At 41.5% G+C, this 22,096-nt stretch overlaps 1 protein-coding gene across 1 annotated transcript; it reads right to left on the bottom strand.

The window, feature by feature from the left end:
• Positions 1-2,773: 2,773 nt before the first annotated feature.
• On the bottom strand, positions 2,774-12,224 carry LOC120786465 (chitin synthase chs-1-like). Its single transcript, XM_040121937.1, is given in 22 exon segments — positions 2,774-3,570; positions 4,203-4,299; positions 4,418-4,632; positions 4,726-4,836; positions 5,141-5,205; positions 5,302-5,336; positions 5,430-5,607; positions 5,707-5,985; positions 6,125-6,304; positions 6,478-6,646; positions 6,832-6,947; positions 7,053-7,253; positions 7,378-7,629; positions 7,689-7,743; positions 7,834-8,008; positions 8,185-8,346; positions 8,768-8,857; positions 9,030-9,213; positions 9,673-10,552; positions 10,959-11,147; positions 11,488-11,623; positions 12,199-12,224. Coding segments are annotated over 22 exon segments (3,891 nt in total). The 3' UTR covers positions 2,774-3,474.
• Positions 12,225-22,096: the final 9,872 nt, after the last annotated feature.

Here is a 22,096-nt window from a genome sequence, read left to right as displayed (position 1 = left end):
AGTTTTTAGTGGTTATGCTTAGACTCTCATAGCGCTTCAAATAAAGTGATACTAAAGTCAAAGATCCACCTCCTTACTATGTGTATGCAGTACATACAGCAGATGTAGCCTTTTATTCAGTGGAAAAATGTTGCCAGTGGATTAAATCCAGGCAGCCATTACATTTCTCACCCCGATGTAAGTGGAAAAATAAATTAGCGTTCCATAAATATAACTTCCAGGAGAAAGGGTTGTGAAATATTAAGTACTTTTTGAGTTATCCTGCTAATTGAGAAACAGATACATGTAAATGAATAAATACAGAACAAAAATATGAAATGATATAAACGGCTAGTGCGTAAAGTTGTAAACGTTTCCTTGGTTTAACCTTATTTTTTACGTTTCTGTGGGAAATGTTCTTTTGGCTTTCTGTATTAACATGTTTGTTTCTCCCGATCACAGATTTCAGGGGGATCTTGTTTTGTTTTAAGGCTCCGCTTCCTGTTTTCTTTCTTTGCTATAACAACTTGAAGGATATGGCTGGTGCGACTCAAATGCCATTAAAAAGTCTTAAAACCAACACTGTGTGAAATCTGTTTCTCGGTACTTTCCCTTCCCCTTTTTGCTCTCAGCTGCAGGCCCATTGGTTCCAGCTGAAGATGTACATCTTTAATTCAAGTCAAGTCAATTTATCGATAGAGCACATTTAAAAACAACAACCCTTGACAGAGAGATTAAATTATGGGATCATTTGATTGATGATTGCAATCAAATACAAACACAGACATAAATGAGAGGAGACAGGTGAATTAATAAAATCATAAAATAAACCAGCACTGTGTAGAGAACAGATAACATGCAGACAATTAAAAGCTGGAGTGTGGTCAGAGTGGAAGGCAGTTTATTAGCTCCACCAAGGAGGTTATGTTTTCACCCGTGTCTGTTTGTTAGTTGGTTTGTTTGTTTATTTATCAGACGGGTTACGCAGAAACTACTGGGCCGATTTGCACCGAACCTGGTGGAGGGATGGGGCGCGGGCCGGAGAAGAACCCATTAGAGAGACTGACACTGGGGCCCCCTGGGTCGGAGAGATGTCGATTGGCTTGACGTGATCTATCCATACCGGCTGAGAGCCACTTATTGGCAGGACGACAGTGAAAGGTGCACGTTAGCTACCTGGTAACTGGGCCAGGTATAGTTTCAATTACTGATTGTACACACTCAGATTTCCCTTTTTAAGAGAGCAGGGGTGCTGCTTTGACGTTTTTATTTTCTTTATTTGTTTGGGGGGGGGTGTTTTGTTCTCTTTAGTTTTTTTTTTGTTTTCATTAAGTAAGGTCAGATAGTGAGGTTTAATTTCCATTTCAGGTTTCTTTTAGGAAAGTTACTTTTGGCCCCTAATCTTAACAGTCCTCCTTTGATTATATATATTTCTGTGATCTGAACAACAGCCACGAGTCCCTTTTTCCTCTTGTGGTTTGCCTCGCGGTTGTTTGGTTGTATCAATTACCTAAGCTCCTCGCGAATTAATAGCTTCATTTTACCGAACACGCGCAGAACGCAAACACTGGTTTTATGTCGCTTCCCTCTCCCCTAGCGAACTGGGCCGTACCACTCTCTTCTCTTAATGGCTGCCATCAGCTGCTGCTGTCGAACATTCAGAACATTCCAACATACCGTTGTACCGAGGATCTATGATTTTATTGTTCTTTCTGCACAGACCTGTGCATGATTCATATGTTACGCCCCATGATGACCTCAGGGAACTTGCTGACATGACTAATCATTTAGATTTCAACCAAACAGAAAATAAAATATATAAATATAAATATAATACATATTATTGCATGATGACCTGAAAGAAATAGAGGACAAAAGAGTAATATACAGCACATTTCAAGGTAAGCTAATTCAGTGTTAGAGTAGGCTTTACGATATTGAAGACAATAAGAAAAAACAAAATAAAACGATGAGGGGAAGGAGCACAAAAAATAAATACAAGATTTTTTACCATAGTTTAACTGTATGAATATGATAAGGCTTGTTTACCTGTACTGTACACAGTGGTGGAAAGTAACAAGTACATTTACTAGAGTACTGTACTTGAATGAAACACAGAAGATATTTAGAATATGCAAAAAATAATACATGCACTAAAAACTGAAATTGAGAAATGTGAAACATTAAAACATTAAAAGAACAAACACATTAACTTTTCAGATAGCATGATTTATACATATTTATGTGCAGCTTCAAATTAAATAAGAGGCAGTGGAAAATAGAGGATTTTAGCTGTGACTTTAATTTTTAAATGGATTTCTGATTTCCTGAAAGGTTTCTTGCAAATTGTTCAGAAGTAGATCAGAGATGTGTTTCACTTCTAATCCACTTTCAATGACACAAACAAACAAACAAACAAACAAACAATGACACTAGTGTGTCTACAACATGTTAAACATGTTTTATCTTAAACACTGACAACTACACAAATGATTACTTTTCTGTTTTTGTACTGAATAAAAACAGCCAAGTTTTCTTGAAAAAATTTGTGTTTAAAATCTTTTTTTTAGAAATAAGGACATATCACACAACAAAATAAATGCTGACAGACAACTCTCATTATTGCTTACTTTGTCTAGGTAGACTTTTTTCTAATTCATTCAAAAATAAATATAAATGTAGATCATCATCATTCATTTTTACCAATCAGAGAACAACTTTCTGTGCCATTAAAGCAGCCAGAACTTTACATATTTGATTTTAAACTTAAATGTTTATCCAGGAAATTTTACACAGAGAGTAGAAGTAGAGCAAACTGCACTAATGATAATTCCATTTTTAACGTAATTACAAGCAACTGACAATGTGGGTAGTAAGTAGTCAATCAATCAGTTAATCTCTCTGATATTTTCATGAGAAAAGTCCAAGATTTAAGACTTTCCCAGATTTTCAGGATTCAAGCGGTGATCTGCCAGACATCCAACCAGACATTTGTCTCCATTAGAAGAACTTCATTCATTTGTCTTTGACATTAGCCAGAGACGGTACCATTCTTCCTCAACTTGTCCACACTGTTTCTGAACCTCATTCATTCCTCTTCACATTACAATGCATTAAATATAGATGCAGCAAACTCAGGATGTACAGTTTAGCATAAGGAAACAGATCCTTCATAAATAGCATTTACAATGTTTCATATACTGACTTGATGTTGTCTGGTGCTTTCATTTGAACACAACACACATACAGTCTGCACGCACAGATTGCGTCGTTTTCATCTTACAAATGACACATCTCTTACATAGATTTGTGTAAATTTGTTTTCTGCAAAGTCTTTTGTGCCAAACTGGTTCAGTGAAAGTTTTTAAAAAAATAAATTGCACATGAATACATGTAAACAAAACATAAATAACACACACACAAATGTATCAATCTCACATACAGTGAAAATTTCAAAGTGCTAAAAAGTTTTGTTTGTGGCGAGAGTCTGTGTTTTTACACGTCCTCACTTAGGCTGCTAAAATCTGAGTAGATGTCATCGTCACTGTCTACTGTTTCAGAGTTGGACTCGAAGTTGGAGAAAGACTGGGCCTGGGGGGAGGATAAAATGAACATCATTGCACATAAGTGCCACCGTATGTGTAACACTTCTGCAAGGTCACAAAACCACAAAAGCAGGAGGGTGCGGCTGAAATCATGTCAGTAGATTTAGTTGCCACCGGTTACAATAATAATATAGTATTTGCTCGTCAATTTATTGTTTTTCTCTTTCATTAGAAATGTACGTAGCATAAGCCTGGGTGATTAGAGTGAGCTAAACTGTGCTTATGTTGTCCTTTGTGCAGATTAAGATTTTCTAAGACTAACAGTGAACGCTGTTTGATGTAGGACACATCAGGATTATGAATGTCAACACACAGCAACTCACACAGGTTCACTGCTTTTCAACCCAAAGTATATTAAAATATCTAGGCAATAAAAACAAGTATAATATCTTGCTAACAAGGCAGGAGCATTTTAGCAAGACAGTTATAAGGCAGACTTTATTCCGCTGCTAACGTTTCGGCAACAATGCGCCTTCCTCAGAGCTTTGTAGAAGAACCTGCCTTCTATCAAGTCATGTCTCATCTTCAGCAGTGCTTCATTAATTTATTTGGTTGTGCTCCAGTTTCTCACAACTCAAGATTAGTATTAGTAATAACAATAGTAATAGTTGGAAATACCTTTTTGCCCTGCAGGTTTAACTCTTGTTGTTCTTCAGATCTTTGCTCTTTGGGCTCGGTATCCAGAAAGGCAACATAATGGATCAGGGTGTAGATTCTGTATAAACACAAAACAAAGGATGTCATTTTTTTTTTTTTTTTTTAAGGTAGGATGCGTGAACATCATGAGCATCACAACACTGGGAAAAAAAACAAACAAACTAGGTATATGTCACCTGTGGTATAGCATGGCAAAGAACTGGATCACGACCGACGTAGCAAATCCCAGAATGAACATGAAGGCAATGGGATCGATTGTTATTTCTTCTCCGGTGAGTTCAATGTTGTGGTTGACCATTGGGATCTTGACGGAGATGACGGCACCAAAGACCTGGAGGGTGAAGGTCGCCACCAGCCAAAGGGCATTCAAGATGAAGAAGGCGAAGTTGATCTGTGCGTCATGAGACAGATGAGATTAATTTAAGATTAACTGCACAGTGGTCTCCTGTTAGACATGTACCGCAGTTCAGCTCCCCACAACTACCTTGTTTCTCAGCTCCCGCAGGTCACTGACAACTTTTTTCTGTCTCTCTTTGTCATTGGGCAGAGGTTTCAGGTACTTCTCTAGAAGCTCTTTCCAGAACTCCTGCTCCTCCTGCAGAGAAACACAAAAACCCTTTCAATTAATTACTCTCAATATTTACGTCATATTGGTTAAAACTAATATAGATAAGGCAGGAAACTAGCCATGTGCACACATTTACCATCACTCTTAGTACGGTATGAACCCACTTGGCTAATGAAAGATTTGTGTGGTGTGTCAAGTGTCCATTTTGTAATAATCATAAATAATATTAACTATAGGATATAGTTCATATTTGTAATAGTTGACCCTGCAAAGAGGTGATTAAAATGTGATTCAGAGGCAGATCACCAATAAAACTGATAAAGCAAGACACCTGGTCAAGTGAGTCCTCCTGCAGTCGATTGTCATTGGACGACTCCAGTAGTTGCGTGACCCAACCTGGACGGAAGAGTAAGACAGGAGGGTATTAGATAACGTCACATTTTCAAGTGTGTTGGATTTTTTGACCAAAAAAAACAAACTGTAAGGACTTACATTGGCCAGGATGGTCGAAAACAGGTGGCAATGGCCTGAAACACAAACAGAAAAATTATTAGTATCATCCCACACTTTGTATGACTGACACATTGCGTTTCAATCAATGTTCCACTTTCGGAACTTACCTCTGCTCTTCCTCTGGGATTTCTACGTCCTCCACAATTGTGTTTTGGGGCTGAAGTTCAGGCTGTACAGACTTTGAGGTCAAGCTCTCCTCGTTGACACTGAGTTGTCGTTCTTGAGAACTCTGGCTGGATCTTTTACATTTAGCCCACGCAAAGAGCCGCTGGAAGGTGCTTTTAGCTACAAGAGTAGAAATCAGCTTCAGTTCAGTCAGCATTGACAATAATACTGATCTAATATTGCACTGTAAGTGGCACGGCAATAAAGTCCGCCATCTACCTTTCTGCACTGTTGTTTGCTGGGTGGTGGGTGCAGGTGTGGCAGCCCCAGCAGCAGGTTTCGTTTCCCTGGTGCCCCAGGACACGTTGTTCATGTTGACCATTGAGTAGATGGTGAGCAGTAGGTAGGCGCTGGGGATGCACATGATGTAGAGTAAGCCATAGAACAATAAACGGAATTCCTGAGGATGCATTATTGCAGTGATGGTGTAAATGATGGCCATGGCGGTGATAAAAATGCTGCTGGGTGTCAGGATGGTTTGGTCCTTCACCATTGAACCTGATAGAAGATAAATGGATGAAGAGCTTTCAGTATTAAAGTAGCTTTAAGCAGCTCTTCTGAAATGATGTGAAAAAGTCCAAATAAAGTAGCTAAACGTTTGACTGCATGAAGTTATACCAGTTTGAACATAACTTACCAATAATGGAAATCGACACACCCACCATGAGGAATGCATATATGACACTCATGAAGGCTGCAATAGTGATCTGAGTGTCTGCCTTTATCTTGAAGCAAAGACCCAGGTAGATGGCAGGAGGTATCACAGCCATGACCAGAGTACCAGCACCATTCGTGCCCCAGAAGAAGGTCAAACTACCTGGAGGACGCAATGGAAGGGCTGAAATTTTACATTTTACTTTTGCCTTTGAACAAAGGGTTTCAATTGCACTTTATGTTTACATTGCATGGAATAACCATGTGTTCAGTGGACACCAGTTGATCTCACAATTGAACAAAAGTTCACTCAAAAAAACACAACAAAACACCAACCTGCAACCATAAGGCAGATGGTGGCAGGCGCCAGAATGGCTGATATGATGGCAAACAGCTGGTAGAACATGAAGAGTTTGGACATGGATGGGTTCCTCTTGGAAATAATTGTGGATGAGCCCAGAAGATCTACCACATTGGCCATTGTGGATGGTCCCCATCGCCGACGCTAAAAATGGCAGACAAACATTAGCAGGACTGATGACCAATGAGATTCACATTCCTAAATGTAAATGATGATGATATGCAGATTCTGAATATTTGAAGTACATATGTCAATTTGTCAAATATTTGTGGGTATTTCATTGCAATCATAATATTAGTGGGGAGAGTCTCATTAGCTGCAGCACTTACCTGGTTGTAGAGTTCTTTGAAGTCTTCAGGTGCATTGGTGAAGGCATCAGAGGCTGCGTTGTACTCCACCCTCCATCCCTGCTTCAGCAGCAGAGTGCAGAGCCAGCGGTCCTCACCTGCAAAGAACAGAACATGTGAGAGGAGGAAGGAGAAACTGATGGCAGACTCTATCACCAAGATTGATTGAGGGACAGTAAGTTCTACCAAACAACAACTGTTACCTTGGTCGTACTGGATGTAGTGACTAGCCTCCATGGACTTGGTGGAGTACTTCTTCATCACGTTGTCGTCCATCAGCGCCTCTGCTCTAAACAGACTGAAGCAGCCGGGGCTGCACAGCACGCAGCCGAACACGTGCTCTGCTGTCTTCTGCAGCCAGTGACTGACAGCGTACTCAAACTTCTGGAACCACACTGCAGGACCTGCAGAGGAAACACAGAGGTATTGTAAACCTTGACACAACTCTCTACATTATCCCTTTTCTCAATTGTTTCTTTTTTCTTTTACTCAATTGCGTCTTTTTTTTTGTTTGGACTATGTGCCAACCTGATCCAGTGGGGTGAATCCTGCCACACGCTGCCCCTACACGTGGGTACATTTTCAGACGATCGATGAGCAGCATCACAGCAGCCGGCTGGAAGTCTGTGTCCCCGTCTAAAGCCAGGAGGTAGGTATTGTGCTTCTCTTTCTGGAGGAACAGAAACAGTTTGCTCTGTTTTACATCTTTGCTATAGTAGTCTTTTATGTTTCATAGAGACATTGCGTGCATTGATGTTGAAGATCATCAAGAAAATGTTTCTCTTATCTCACCTGGACCTCTGCTCTCAGCTCCCTCTCATCCACTCCCTTCTTCCAACGTGCATAATATTTGGTCATGAGCTTCCAACCCAGAAGATAGTAAAGGTACATGACCTGGAAAATGAGAAATGACAGTTAACTAAAACCAATATTAGTAAAAATGTAATTCTAACTTCTGGGGTCTGTAGTTTGTTATATTCCTACCTGAGACCATCTCTTCTTGTGGCGGATGAGCTCTTTGTCCTTGAAGTGAACCACGATGTTGTTCCCGTGAGGCATGGTGATGACAAGACGACCTCCGTAAGGTGTCCTTATGACCTTCTGATCAGGGAGCTGCTCTTGCTTTTTGAAGAACTTGACATTGATGTCCGTGAAGATACTAATGACAGAGAGTGAGAGACCGCTTTGATAGTAATTTGTATTCGTTGAAAAATGTCCTTCTCTGGTGGTGTGCCAAACGGTAGTGTCAGGAACGACCTGGATTCTGTGGTCATTTATGAGAATTAACACTGAAATGCAACCTAACTGTAGATCTGTTGTACGAATGGTTCCTACCTGTAAACGTCTGAGAAGATCTTCACAAGGTTCTTTGCGTATTCGTTGAGGTGGCGCCCCTGACTCCCCTCAATATCTTCAAATGCGTCATCAAAAAAGATGTGGGCTTCGAAGGTGAAATCTTTGAACTTTTGCTCTTTCTTTGGTCTGTACCTGTCCAGTCTGTAGTGATCAGAGAAACATAAAGAGGAACTCTGAGGAAATACACTGTGATAAAGTAAGACCACACTGCTAAAACTGGCTCTGCCAAGGATATAAACTCTTGGAAAATAAAATTCGGTGACATCAACAAACTTAACTGAGCAATATGGTTGAAGGGGAATTCCCTTTTCAAATTGTTCTTGCACTCAAATTAAGCAACTATTTTTTGCCTTTTCCACTACAGGTAGCATTTCTTCAGCTGAATTGCAAGGCTCAAATTCTTTCGATAGATACTATGTTGAAGTGTTTTAAAGCAAGAAACTGAATTCATGCTATCTCTAGCAGACCCAATGCTCAGAATTCCCTGTGATGAGAGGAATTCGAGGAAAGGCAAGATGATATATTATTGAATGTTCCTGCAAAAAGAGTCTGTTTAACTCACCTGAATAACGAGATAATGATATTCATCATCTCATCGTAGGTCTCGTGCCACATGGTCGCACACAGATACACCATCGCCGTTTCAAATGGCCTAAAACTTGACATAGAAAGATGTGCAAATTTGAGAAACATACTTTTGTTTTGTAGAAGAAACACTCTATCTAGATTTCAACCTTAAATATAAACCCAAGCCTAAGCACACTTTGAAGAACCAATGGAACAAAATGGAACACTACCTCAACACATGCACCACAAACACTTACTTATTCAAACTTTTTTTGGTCTGGATTTTGAACCGGATGTTGAGTAGCAGGGACTGCTCGATAAAGGCTCCTTCATACAGCCTCCTGACGAACAGGTCTTGGGTTCTCTGGATACGATACATATTGAGGTACCACAGATGGAGGGTGGCCAACACAAGCCCAAGCCACCACGACACTGCTGCACCTGAGGGAAGATTAATAAAAACAATAGCTGAAAATTCCAACTTTGGATACTGCAAATTACCTTTATCTCTACCATAGGATGAAGTTTTGGAGTTCAGAGAAAAATGCAGCATTGATGACAAAATCTGCATGCAGTTACTTTTAAAAGCAAAAATACATTATGATGCAAGGTTTGAGTGTTGATTTTCTTATTCAAAGCAATGGCTCCTGCACAAAACACAGTATTTTGGCTGACTGGTATGAACAGGGTGTGGTGCCTCCGAGGACATCCACATGGATACTCAAATTTTGCCCTACATGCAAACAAACTATGTGTACTGGTCTGATGATCCCACTTTAAAAACACATAACTCTATAGTAGCAAAAGTCTGAGACGGTCTCAGACTTTTGGACCCCACTGTATGTATGTAGAAGTAGTGCTGAATTGCATTGTAACTTATACCAGGCTCCAGTTCGTTACCTGTGAGTAGGCCAATGTCAGTTATTTTGGACATGTCCAGGAAGCACAGGGTGTGTGTTACATCCAAAACCAGTTGTGGGAACACACTGCCATTCAGGCTTCGGTCTCTTCCATCCACAACCACACTGCAGTAACTTGTGAAGTTGATGCTTGCAGTCCCGTTCAGACTTATTTTGTAGTCCTGATAGTAAACAATGACGGGGATGACGAGCAGAGCCATCACAGCCAGAGAGGCCAGGTACAGAGGCACGATGAAGCATCGTCGCAGGGCATGCATCTTGCAGGCTGCCACAGCGAACCAGTGGCATAATGCCGAGGAGACCAGCTGGACCCCAACGGTGATGGCTATAATCCGTGTCTCACGGCTCGGGATGGAGGTCACGATGTCCCAGTCCATTTTGGCCAGAGGGACGTAGGCTCCGAGCACAGAGGCGGTCACCGCAATCCTGAGCAGGCTGGAGAGGATGTGCAGGATGTTCTGGCACTTTGTCACGTCTATACACAGGTTCTGGAGGAAGACGGAGCTGCTGTTCTCACCGATCACTCTGAGGTAGTTCTCCCACCAGTTGAAAGACACCAAGAAGGACCCACCAACAGCCAGACCAACCCAAATGGCCATCTTGCTATCAGTAGGGTCCTTCATGATGTATAAAGAGAGGAACAGGACATAACCGAGCAAAATGAGGATGAAGGCGGTGATGGATGGCAGCAGGAGGCGGTTCCTTTCCATGGCAGTATACTGAGCGATTATCTGTAGGAGCGTAGCGAGGACGGCTACACCGTTCAGTATCGTCACGTTGGTCACGATGTCCAAGTGTGGCATCGCCACGATGGTGAGAATTGCTGCACCAACAGACACCAGAAATTCAAAGAACAGAACCTGAAGAACAAGTAGACAAAAGAGATGATGAAATTCAACAACATGGTAAAAACAAAACTAAATGCGCCCAGTAGAGAGCATAACTCCACGCTCTCCGCCAAGGCCAATACCAAACGTCATAAACCAGACTTCAGAAGAAAATTCAAATTTATAGGAAATTATCTGCCCAAAAATTTGCCCTGGCAAATGCCCCGTCCCTCCACCGAGTTTGTTGCAAATCAGTTCAGTATTTTTTTCTGTAATTCTGCTGACAAATAAACAAACAAACAAACCAACAAACAAGCAGACACGGGTGAATACATGACCTCCTTGGCAGAGGTAAAGAGGGACACGATACCTGCCAGGATCTATTTGATGCATGAGTCAAAGATGAGATAAAGTCCGGAGATAGTGATTCTTGTCTTACCAGGGCAATAGTAGTTCCTCTCGGCAGCTTTGATGTTTTGTAGCATGTCTTCCAGAAGCTTTTGAGAAACAGAAGAACACTTGAGGCGATGAGAGAGCAGCCGATACAAAGCAGAGCGACAGGTTTCTGCTCTGCTGGGATGGTCTTTGTGCCTTCATTCGAGAAGGTGATGAGGAGGAGGAGTGAAGTCTGGAACAGAGAAAAAAATCATTTAATTAGTTAATGAATACTGCAGTGTGAGGGCAATGTGAAATCAGCAGCTGCTCTAAATTACTGGGCTTCTAAATTAAAGTAATTCTAAATTGGGTTATTACAATGAAATTAAATTTATAATCTAGGACTGGTAACAGGTATGGAGTTTTTGATTAGAAATCATTTATGTCAGCAAAGTAAGTGACCCATTTCTGTCCATGAAGCGGAGACCTTATGCAATGCCATCCCAAATGTAAGGGTCATTTCTCCACTGTATTGCTGTCGTCAGATTTATATCATTAATGCCATGTGAAAAAAATTTATAAAAACAACAAACCTTGCTACATAGCGCCAATCCAAACATCATCACAGCGACTAAAGAAACAGAAATGATCTTCAGTAGTTTGATCAGTTTCCAGGGCGTTTCTTCATCTTCAATGATGGGGACCTCTCGACAGGCATCCCACGGCCTCCTAAATAAAGACACCAAAATGTCAAACTCGGAGATAGGAAGTTATGTAGAAAAGCAACAAAGTAGAAAGTTGATAGATGAAATTATAATAAATATAAAATAAAACTTACAAATTTAAATCTACGAATACGAATAAATACATCAGAAAATAATGATACATAATGTGATAGATAGATAGATAGATAGATAGATGCATAGTTAGATAGATAGATAGATAAGTAGATAGTGTCCACTCATGGACACTCCACCTGCTAAGTGTCGGTTTGAACAATTAGGTAATAATTATGTAAAATATATCTTCATATTTGAATAATTGAAAAAAACAAAATGATAACTTCTGAACATATTTGTCATCATATCTGATTAAACTATGTTATGCTGTGTTATAAATAATTAAGTAAATGTTTATAAACTGCTTTTAAATGATTTATAGGAAAAATCTTCAGATTTTCTGCATGAACAAGTGCATAACTGAGTTAACTTATTTCACTGCAGAAAAATATCAAATTACAAAATTCTATTTTAAATTTCATTATTTTCACACTAGTTCTACTTCAATGAGCAGTTAGGACTTACTTGGGCATGTCTTTATCTTCTTCCATGATGATGACGGCAAATGGATTCTCTGATTGAATGTCAGTATTTAAAGCTAAGCGCCTGGATAGATCTTGGTCACACCCGTGGGAACCACCCATCTGTGCTGTCGCAGTCTGCTCAGGTGGATGGAAATCACAGCATGAATTCCATGTTTCAGGTGATTGCAGTTTAGGGGTAGGGCTGGATCCTCAATGGTTGACTTTTCCTGGGAACACCAATAGAAAGATGTTTTTGTTGGATTCACATATGAAGAGTATTGTCTAACTTCTCCGTCACTGAATTCCCAAGAAAATGTCTATGACACATTTTTTGCGCAACTTGACTAACATCACACGAATGTGAAGCATCACTTTCATGTCACCTCACCCACATTTTATCAGCTAATAGTCATAGTCAGCAAAAATGTTATCCGATTTAGTTGGAATTTGGAAGCTTTGATTAAAAACGTAAGGTGAGATGCTCAAAACTAAGCCTTGAAGGTTGAAGTTGGAGACATTACATAAGCACGAGTTCATTCAAGAGAGCACTTTTCGTCATTTTCTTCATTTTCACACCAACAATGCTACGACATCAAACTTGCCCATGTTCAGCAGGTTTGTCCCTATGACTCTGAGGCAAGAAACACAAAACTTACTGGTAGTGTTATTAAAAAAATCATTGGAAACTCAATAGAATCAGCATTTTCAACTATGAATGTTGTGAAAAACGTATACCACAGCTAACTCAGTATTGAACACTATGTGACCAGTGTCTCGCCCGGGCCATCACAACTTTTTTGCCCAAGTTTAAAGACCTAAATACATAAATGTGCTCTGTGCACACAGTTCTCGGGTCTCTAGAACTTAAATGTCAGTTGCTTAATCCATCTCATTTCTGGGCCTTTGACGCTGGACAAGTGACAATTGCACCTTGAGTACCCCCGCACACGCGGATACATGCTAAATGCCTTGGTGACCCTCTGACTCCTCCTCAAGCGCCACCCTGATGTTGACTTTTGAATTCCTCATGAAGTATCTCAACAGTTATTCGACGGACTCGTGGTCCCGAGAGGATGGAATGCTGCTGCTGTCAAAGGCAATTGTTTGGATGCGCATTTTTCCGAACAAACATTTTGACCTAAAAGTTAGCTTGAACACTGGTCTGGAAGCTTTTGTTTTTTAAAAACACAGGCGGTTCTGAAGTGATTCGGGACACAAGCAATATTGTGCTCTTGTATTCTTTACCATACTACTGTAGTGGAGTAATAACTCCCTCATGGCCTCCTAATGTCCCTGGAGACCTGATTTCTTCCACCTCTGCTCTGCATTCCTAAACTCCGACTTGCAGCTGTGAATACCGTGATTTATCCAGAGCTGCTTTCTTTGTGTAGGGTTGGACCTGACTTCAACGAAGCATTATTATTCAATATGGACGCGCATACAGTTAAACCAGTCTGTTGATTCGTTGGTATGACAGTGTTCAGACAGGAGTGGGCTGCGGTAATTAAAAAACTCTGAGACGCTTTGTTCTTTAAAATCACGAGTGCAGGTAGAGTGGGGTTGGACAGTGCTGATGACATGAAAACCATGCTTTTATGGTCAGACACACACGTGTCTATCGATTCCACAGGTGGCGAACTGTCGCGCCCGGCGTTAAAACCAGGTCCCGGGTATGACCACGGTTTATTTTTGTCCACAAACATACTGTTTAAGATTAGAGGATAAATGTAAGGTTCAGGTATTTGTGGTTAACAAATGAAAAAACTCTTGACCAGATATTTCGTGGACGTTCTGTATCCTTTCGGGCTGCAGGTTTGAAAGGTCATGACACTGACAGAAAAGAAGTGAAACCGCTGCGGTGTGCATTACATTTTGATGACCTAACATGTTCCAGGATCTTTATTCAAGGAATCCAAGGCTTACTTTCCTTTGGCTTGTTGCCTGTAGCAGTAAAAGATTAATATGTTCTTCTGAAAAGTCTCACATATTTCCTACAGGAGCTCAACAAAGGCTCAAACACGAAGCCCCGTCAGACTCTATTTCTGCTGGAAACTGAAAAAGAAAACCAATGTGATTATCATATTAAATTTTATACCACCTTGATCAGCTAACATTCAAATGTTTTTCACATGTTAACGTACGCTACAGATACCAGGATGTCCTTGAGTAAGCATAGGAAAATTTAGCAAATATGTTATATACTAAAACACTTATCTGCATGAGTACGTGTAGTTTTGATACTTTAAATGAATTTTGCAGATAATACTTATGTACTTTTTTTTTTTAAAGTAAAACTTTAAATGTAGGACTTTTACTTGTAATGGAGTGTCTTCACACCGTGGTATTTCCTTAAGGTTTACTTAAGGAAAGGATCTCAATACTTGTTCCACCCCTGGTGACTATACACACACGCACACACACACACACACACACACACACACACACACACACACACACACACACACACATATATATATATATTAGCATGATACATCTGGGTGGGGAAAGTCAAAGAACAGCACTTGCCACTCACACTGTGTGAGTGTGAAACTGCCCTGAATTAATAAAGGTTTTATGAGTTGTTGAAGTTCAGCTATGTTTTACACATGAAAGCCCAACTCATGCCTAGAACAAATACAAACCTTTCTGAGAAAGAAATCACAGATTTGTTTAGAAAAAAAAGTTTCTTTTAACATGTGAGGTAGACTCAACTAGTTGTGCGTAACCTAATCGCTCGTTTGTATCTTTGAAAACACATTCGAACGTTCCTCCGGTTCATATATTTGACTGTTTTGGCAGCTGTTCTGTTTGTCTTCGCTCTTCTTGCTCCGTCAGCATTTCACTCTAATCCGTTGGTTTGGATAACGCTGTCGCACAAGCTGAAATAAGTGTTTTCACTTGTTTTGCAGATCCGGCGACGACTCTCTCTCTGTCTCTGTTCCTTCATGCGGTGCTTTTTTTTGGAGGGTTTTTTTTTTAATGATACAAACCAGTTACAGGTGTCGACCTGTATGCTTGCTCAGACATTTATGAAAAAAAGAAATCCAAAAAAAAAAGAAAGACTGCAATCGTTGACAACTTTTTTAGATAGCACGGTTAGATGAATGGAGAGAAGAATTTAGAAGGTGAGATTAATCAGCTATGAGCAATGACGGATTTTCTAAAGAAATGCATGGGTTGAACACCTGCTGCTATCTGGTTTTAATCGGGGGGGGGGGGTTCCCTACGTGGTTTACCATGTGGAGTTTTTCTTGCTTGTGTGCGTTCCGCCTTCTGTTTAACAGCAAGGGGTCGGAAATTGCCCACGAAAAGTGACACGCGACGAACAGCTGCCGACATCAGCAAAGGCACACGATCGAAGCCTCGTGGGTCTCTGCTACTGCTGCTGCCGGATCGAATTTCCATCGCTTTACAACTACAAATTGCTACCTGTCGAGCGGAAGCGCGAAGTGACATGAAGCTGTAATTGATCTTACCCCTGCAGACTGTTAAACTATTTTCGCTTTTAAACGCTTTCCGGTGAATCTCGTGTAAAACTAATCACCATTTTCCCAACTAAAATGGCTGACCAACCATTTGAGGACAATACTTCCATCAGAAAACTTGCCCTCTGAGAGAATTCAACAGCTACAGGAACATTTAAAGGGGGAAATCCAGCGATGGGAGTAACAACAGAAAAAAAACTGCATTTAAAAAAATTATATAATATGGGGGGGGGGGCAAAGGCTCATCTAAACAGGCAGGTGAGACGCCCACAGTAGCCTGGAGCAGCAAGAACCAAGCAGCAAGCCGTGATCAGACAGCCTCAGAGACCCACTGTGACTATAGTGACTTGCATTCTGAATTTGACGTTTAGCCAGGGTGAAGAAAATCAAGACACGTTTCCCCTGAGCGCTCCCCGGCCACCTGGCGGTTAGAAGCCTCGCAGCGGCCCCCTGGAGCACTTGTAAACAATGCAGGGATTTCTCGCTGCAGCAAGCGAACAGGAATTACAACGGTCTTGGACGACGGTCTTCTCAGTCGGAGCCACTGTTCAAACAGCTGATTCCGACACTACAGATTAATTTATATTAGAACCTGGCTGCAGAGATGTGTTCCCATTAGCGAGGCCCCACACCGATGTTGGGTGAGTGGTCCTGGCCTGTAGCTGGCGCTCCGGCTCATCTCAGAGGTGCTGGATTGGGTTGAGGTCAGGAGCTCCGTGGAGAGCCAGTCAGGTTCCTCCAGACGAAACTGGGTGCAGAGCTGGCTTTGTGCACGGGGGGGGCAGCAAATATTTTTTGAAGGAAACGTCACGCCGTCCAGATGATCATTTTCTGTTAACATAATGAGGAAAAAGATTTTAGCTTGCGCCTAACACAGCTTTCTAGTGCTCGATTATCTTAATTGCAACTAATTTGCTATCAACTGTGCGTAAATTAGGCCTTATTTCGTTACTTGAAGGGGAAAATATGCAGATTTTCCAAATGAAGACGTTCATTCATCAGGAGGAGTACTTCTGTCTTCTAATGTCATCTGTCTCTCCCCGGAGGAGCTTTTTAAAGTCTAAAACGTAACCCCAGTGATGTCTTAAAATCCTGGCCCGAGTCGTGTCCCTTGCATGATTTAGTCACACTAGCCGCTCCTATGGCTTATCCTGCTTGAATCACAGTCAGGATACGACATGTGACATAAAAAACCCTTGTTTTACGCATCCTTGTGTGATTCTACCTCGATCAGGTTTCTGGTCGTCTTTGGTGCTTCCGCCTCCCAGGCGGTCCCTCCTGGGACACATATGATCCAATATTCGTTTTAACAGTTTACATGCCAGCATTTAAATTAGTAAAACAATTTAGATATGTTTCGAAGCTGAATAACTGGGCATTAAAACAATATAAAGTGTTGGGGTATTTTCAATAGTGCCCTATGGCATATTCCATGATTTCCACAGAGGATGTCAGTTTGAATCTGTTGTTGCAGTACGGTCTGGACAGGACACTGGTTAACCTCTGGATCGACAAGACACTAAAGTTTTCAGCCGACGGCGGCACTTCGGGGGTGTGTTTACTCGCAAATTACGACAGAAAGGAACGCAAAACGATGCTGGACTATGCTAGCTGTCATGGAATTGACGGAAGCTTTTTATTCTGTGGTTTCTGTGGCTGTCCACGGTGGCCACGCTGTGACCTTCCGTGTTTTCATGAAGCACGGTGGGGCGACTCTGACAGCGGTCGTTCCAGGCGCAAACATTTGGACTGATAGCTGGGAGCTTATAGCCGGTAACCGTCATTGAAAATGCCTGGAATTGCCTGGCGCGGGACATCAGCTCCTCCAGTTCAATTTCAGGGTTTGGTTATCACTATAGATTATATTTCGTCAACCCGGTTATGAGTCTTATTCTGGTGCGAATATTATGACGTTTGGTTGGAACAGAACCAACCTGGTGATTTAACCATGATTCTTATACAGCAGCCGCAGGGTCACGAAACATCGGGGTTTTCTCGGTTAAAATCTTCAACAGAAAAACCTGTATTAAAAAAACGGAGGCACGGGGTTTGGAAGAAGTGGGTATCTTGGAGGATGGGGGCCGTAGTGAAAGAGGCTATCAAGAAATGTGGGAGTTGGTGTTTTTGGATATTGAACCATACTAAGGACTAAAAGTCAAGATATCTCCACCCCTGCTGCTTAAATTTTGACCCTCTTTTTTTTTTTTTTTATCTGCATCTGGTGTGTCACCAAACTTTATGGACGTGCAGCACGTCACCGCTGGAGTACACCTCTAAAATGTAAATCAAGATGGGGGAGAGCACGACACTTCTTAAAAGCGCCATCGCCAGGACCTCTTATTAGCAGCACACACTTACACAGAGCCTCTTCAAAGGCCACCGGAGGAACTCGTTACAGTGAATTCATCACTCGAGGGTAAGTAGGTAAGAGAAAAAAAAAAAAAACACTTTCAACATCCCGCACAAAGAAATTAAATAGAAATTTGCAGTCTCCTTCCTCGTTGAGTTATTTATAGTTTCCCTTCCTCATAACTCTGAAAAATAACTTCATTTCTTTTCTTGCTTTCGCTTTTCTTCCTCTGCGGCGGGGCTACTTTAACCCTCGTTCCCGATGTCTTTCTGAGTGTATGCCGAGACAATTTGATGGGCTCGCGTGTTGCCAGGGCAACTCAATGACTGGAGAAGCGACGCTGGTCAAGACAGGTGTGATCGTCTCGGTCTCACACGAGTGCACATGGAGTTACTCACAAGTTCGTTGTCAAAGCAAACTGTGCTACACACCTAATCTCGTGCTTTACGTGAGGCTTCATTTGCATTTTCGGTAGCTGCTGGATTGTGGAGGGACAGGTACTTAATGATCTGATCAACACACAATGTTCTCTTCTTTTTTGTTTGGGGGGGGGGGGTTTACGTCATCTGAGAAAGAAAAATATATTAAGATGTTCACATAAAATACAGTTTGTTTTGAGGAATGAGCAACAATGTCCCCTCCTTTCAGACACCGAGATGTCCTCGAGCAAGGCACGTCTTTTAAAAACATCCGCTGGATTTGCCATCTTTAATGACAAGGCAGGCAGGGATGCGTGCAGTGGCGTTCTTAGATGAAAGTCTACGCAAGGCCTTCGTGCTCTTTCAAGCTCTACGCTTAAATGAATTCAGACAACTGACTGTCAGGTTACTGTGACCTGATGTTTGTAACTACAAATCCAGGTTTTGTCAACTGAGATAAGCAATAAAGAGAAGCCTGGTTTCCTCGTCAAACCAGTTCATCACGCAAGTTTTTTGGTTTTTGTTTTTTTTGTGGAAATTTGGGGATTTTAACAACTTACATCTCAACATATTTTTTTAAGAGTCAGCGTCTTTAAATGTGACTGATATTTAGCAAAAGAATAAGTCCAAATTACAACAAGGGGAATGGCTTCTTGAAATTGTTTGAAGCAGTGTTTAGGCATTCACATGGGGAGATCAAATTTACAGAGAATCTAAGTGAGCGCATAGATAAGTAAACAGTGCGTGAAAAAAAAATTCAAACTTAAATTTAAACTGGGTTCACATCCTCTACCCCAGGTGTTGCCACTTTAAGGTTTTTCACCTGCCGACACAACAGCTGATGTAGTTTCAGAAGGTCAAGTGAGGTCCCGTAGCTGCGCAGTTCACAGTCTGATTGAAATGGACAGTTACGGCTCGTTAAAGCTTGTGTTAAATACGGAGCTGAACGGCTGAATATCTTTTTCCAGCCATCTGTGGTGGAAATACCAGATCTGGGAACCGCGAAGTCGATGCGGCCGAACAAGGAAGGGTAGTATAAAACGTAGCACCGAATCCAAAAAGCACGCTCAGGATAAAGTGAGGACACGTTTCCCGCTTGGTAATAATCGGCTTAACATTCGAGAATTCATTTTAAATGGGAAGTGCTCGAAATAAATAATCAAAATAGAGGAATAAAACCTTCAAACCACAGGTAATAGACAAAGAAAACGAGTCACAGCTGTTGGACTGCGGCAAATGTTGGGATCACACGCCTTGCTCAAAGGCACCGTGACAAAAAGGTTCATTTTAATGGCTCAGGGTGCAGGTCCGAGGTTTTCTTCACCTGAGAGTGTAGATACGTGTATGAGTGAAAACAATCAGTGAAATTTCCTGATTTGTTTCAGTGTCGAACATAAAAACATGAGATTACAGTCCACGTGAAAGACCTGCCAAAGCCTTATCTGGAAACACGGAGATCCATTTGTTCTGAGCAAATATTGACGAGGGGAAAAAATGGAGTATGCATTTTCATTCTAAAAAGATACACCCATATGTAGCTTTATTAAACCAGAGGAAGACACGACGACGACAACTGTTGTCTAACCCGAGTGTTGCTGGTTCACAGCAGCGGTGACCGTAAAAGGTGTCTCCACAGATAATGGGTAAGTATTCTCTTCGCTTCAGGAAACAACAAAGCTTACGGGGAACGTCATCTCAGTAATAAAAGAACAAATATGAGCAAATACCACTGCTGTCAGACAGATGCCTCCGAAGTTGTCTGTGATAAAGAAAGGCACCTTAATTACCATGTTCATTCTTCATTTACCATTTCACTGCACTTAAACGACTGTGAGCTACTGCATGACTAACCTGTGTTATTGACCCGTGGTTTAAACACATTTCTTCGCATTTCGAGCCTCGCCTCATATTTCAGTGCAGTATGAAAACTATTTGAAAAACCGAACCACGGCGGTACCAGAGAGGACAGCCCCAGCAAGCTGAGGGTTTGTTGTGTCCCGGGTTTACCTCTAAGTTTTTAAAGTCACACCACTTTTTTTTTTTTTTTTTTTTAATATTAAATATAAAAATGTCCTTTTCAGGTTACCATGCAAATTTTGTTGTTACATTACCATGGACACCCTCGGGTAAAGGTGCGGGTGTGTGTCATTCTTGAGCTGGGTAATTAAACATGCGCACGAGAGGGCGGGCGTGCAAATTCATTCCGTTGCTAGGGGTGATCACACCATACCTCTGCGAGCGTCACGCGAACATTAACAGGCTCATTTTCCTTGTTATTTCATTTAAGTGTGCTCTTTCATTTATGGAGCATCTGCGTTGATTTACAACACCCCCCCACCGGAACCTTGTTATTTTTTCTTCTCCCCATTTGTGATAAAGCATCTGTGTGTGTCGTCGTTTTTTTTTTTCTTCCGTTTTTTTTTAAACTTTTGTTTATTCATTCTTCAGCTAAAACATCAGCTGCATGAGTCCTGGAACATGGGACGTCCTCACGGGGGCGTTATGTGGTCGCTCCATTTTCCCCCTTTTTTAATTTTGTTATTTCAACCACAAAAAAAAATAAAAATAAAAATACGTATATATATGGCTGAACGAAGAATTAAAAAAAAAAAAAAAACAACCAATCATAAAACCATCAGGACAAAAACATAGGGTATGGGTGCATTATAAACCGGAGGGCAATAAAATAGATGGGCCTTACATCACCTTAACAGTCATATAACGCGACAAGCTTTAAATTTGTGTGTGTGTGTGGTCACTCGGGGGTCGGTGGGTTAGATAGTGACGGACAGCTCTGAAAGGGATCCTGCTAAACTGAGTGGTAATAAGCAGTCACAGTGAATATTATTTTATATATTTTTTATTATTATTTAAAAAAAACCCTCTATATTACTATATTGGACTCTACGTTACTCTGAAGACCACAAAGGTAAAGCAGCGACTGACGCTTTGCTGAATCTTTGTAGCCTGATATGTCCCCCACCTTCCAAAAGAAAAAAAGAAACAACAACAACAACAAAAAACTTCCTGACTAATTTGAGAATGAGGAAATGAGGAAAAAAAAAAGGTCTGAGGTGGCTGATCAGATCAAATAAAAGCCACAGCGCGCTGGAGACACGCTACTGGCGCTGGCGTCTGGTTTTTCCGCCGAGTCATCCAACAACCATCCGACGTCCCGTCACAGAGGAGCGACCGGACCGGTGAGTCATTTTATTTACCACGTTACAAGCGAACCAAAACGACACACACAAATACACACCTCTCTTCGGACGAAGTGGTTTCCCTTTTGAGTTTGCCTTAATCACTGTGACCAAGCAGACCGTGTCCTCGGTTGAGATCTTGGGGGGGGGTGGGGGCCTAAGGGCGACTGTAAGGCCTCAACCCCTCCATAGGACGCTCCTCTCGGTCTCCCCTGGAGTCTCCGGGCTGGAACAGTGGATGACACAAGGCAGACTGACAGCTGAAGTAGCAGGCTGCTCGTCCATGTTTTTGCCCCACACACACACACACACACCAACGCGAGACCTCTTCATCCTCACGACACGAGCACGTACTGCGACTCCACCTGCGATTCCAGGTATCTTCGGATTTATTTTGCCGACTTTTCTCTAATCTTTTTTCCCCCCTGACGTAAAACTGGATCGC

Source organism: Xiphias gladius, chromosome 24 (assembly GCF_016859285.1).
Source record: "Xiphias gladius isolate SHS-SW01 ecotype Sanya breed wild chromosome 24, ASM1685928v1, whole genome shotgun sequence".
NCBI classification, from domain to species: Eukaryota; Metazoa; Chordata; class Actinopteri; order Istiophoriformes; family Xiphiidae; genus Xiphias; species Xiphias gladius.
Note: the sequence above shows the minus strand (reverse complement) of the source record. Positions and strands in the feature narration are given on the sequence as shown.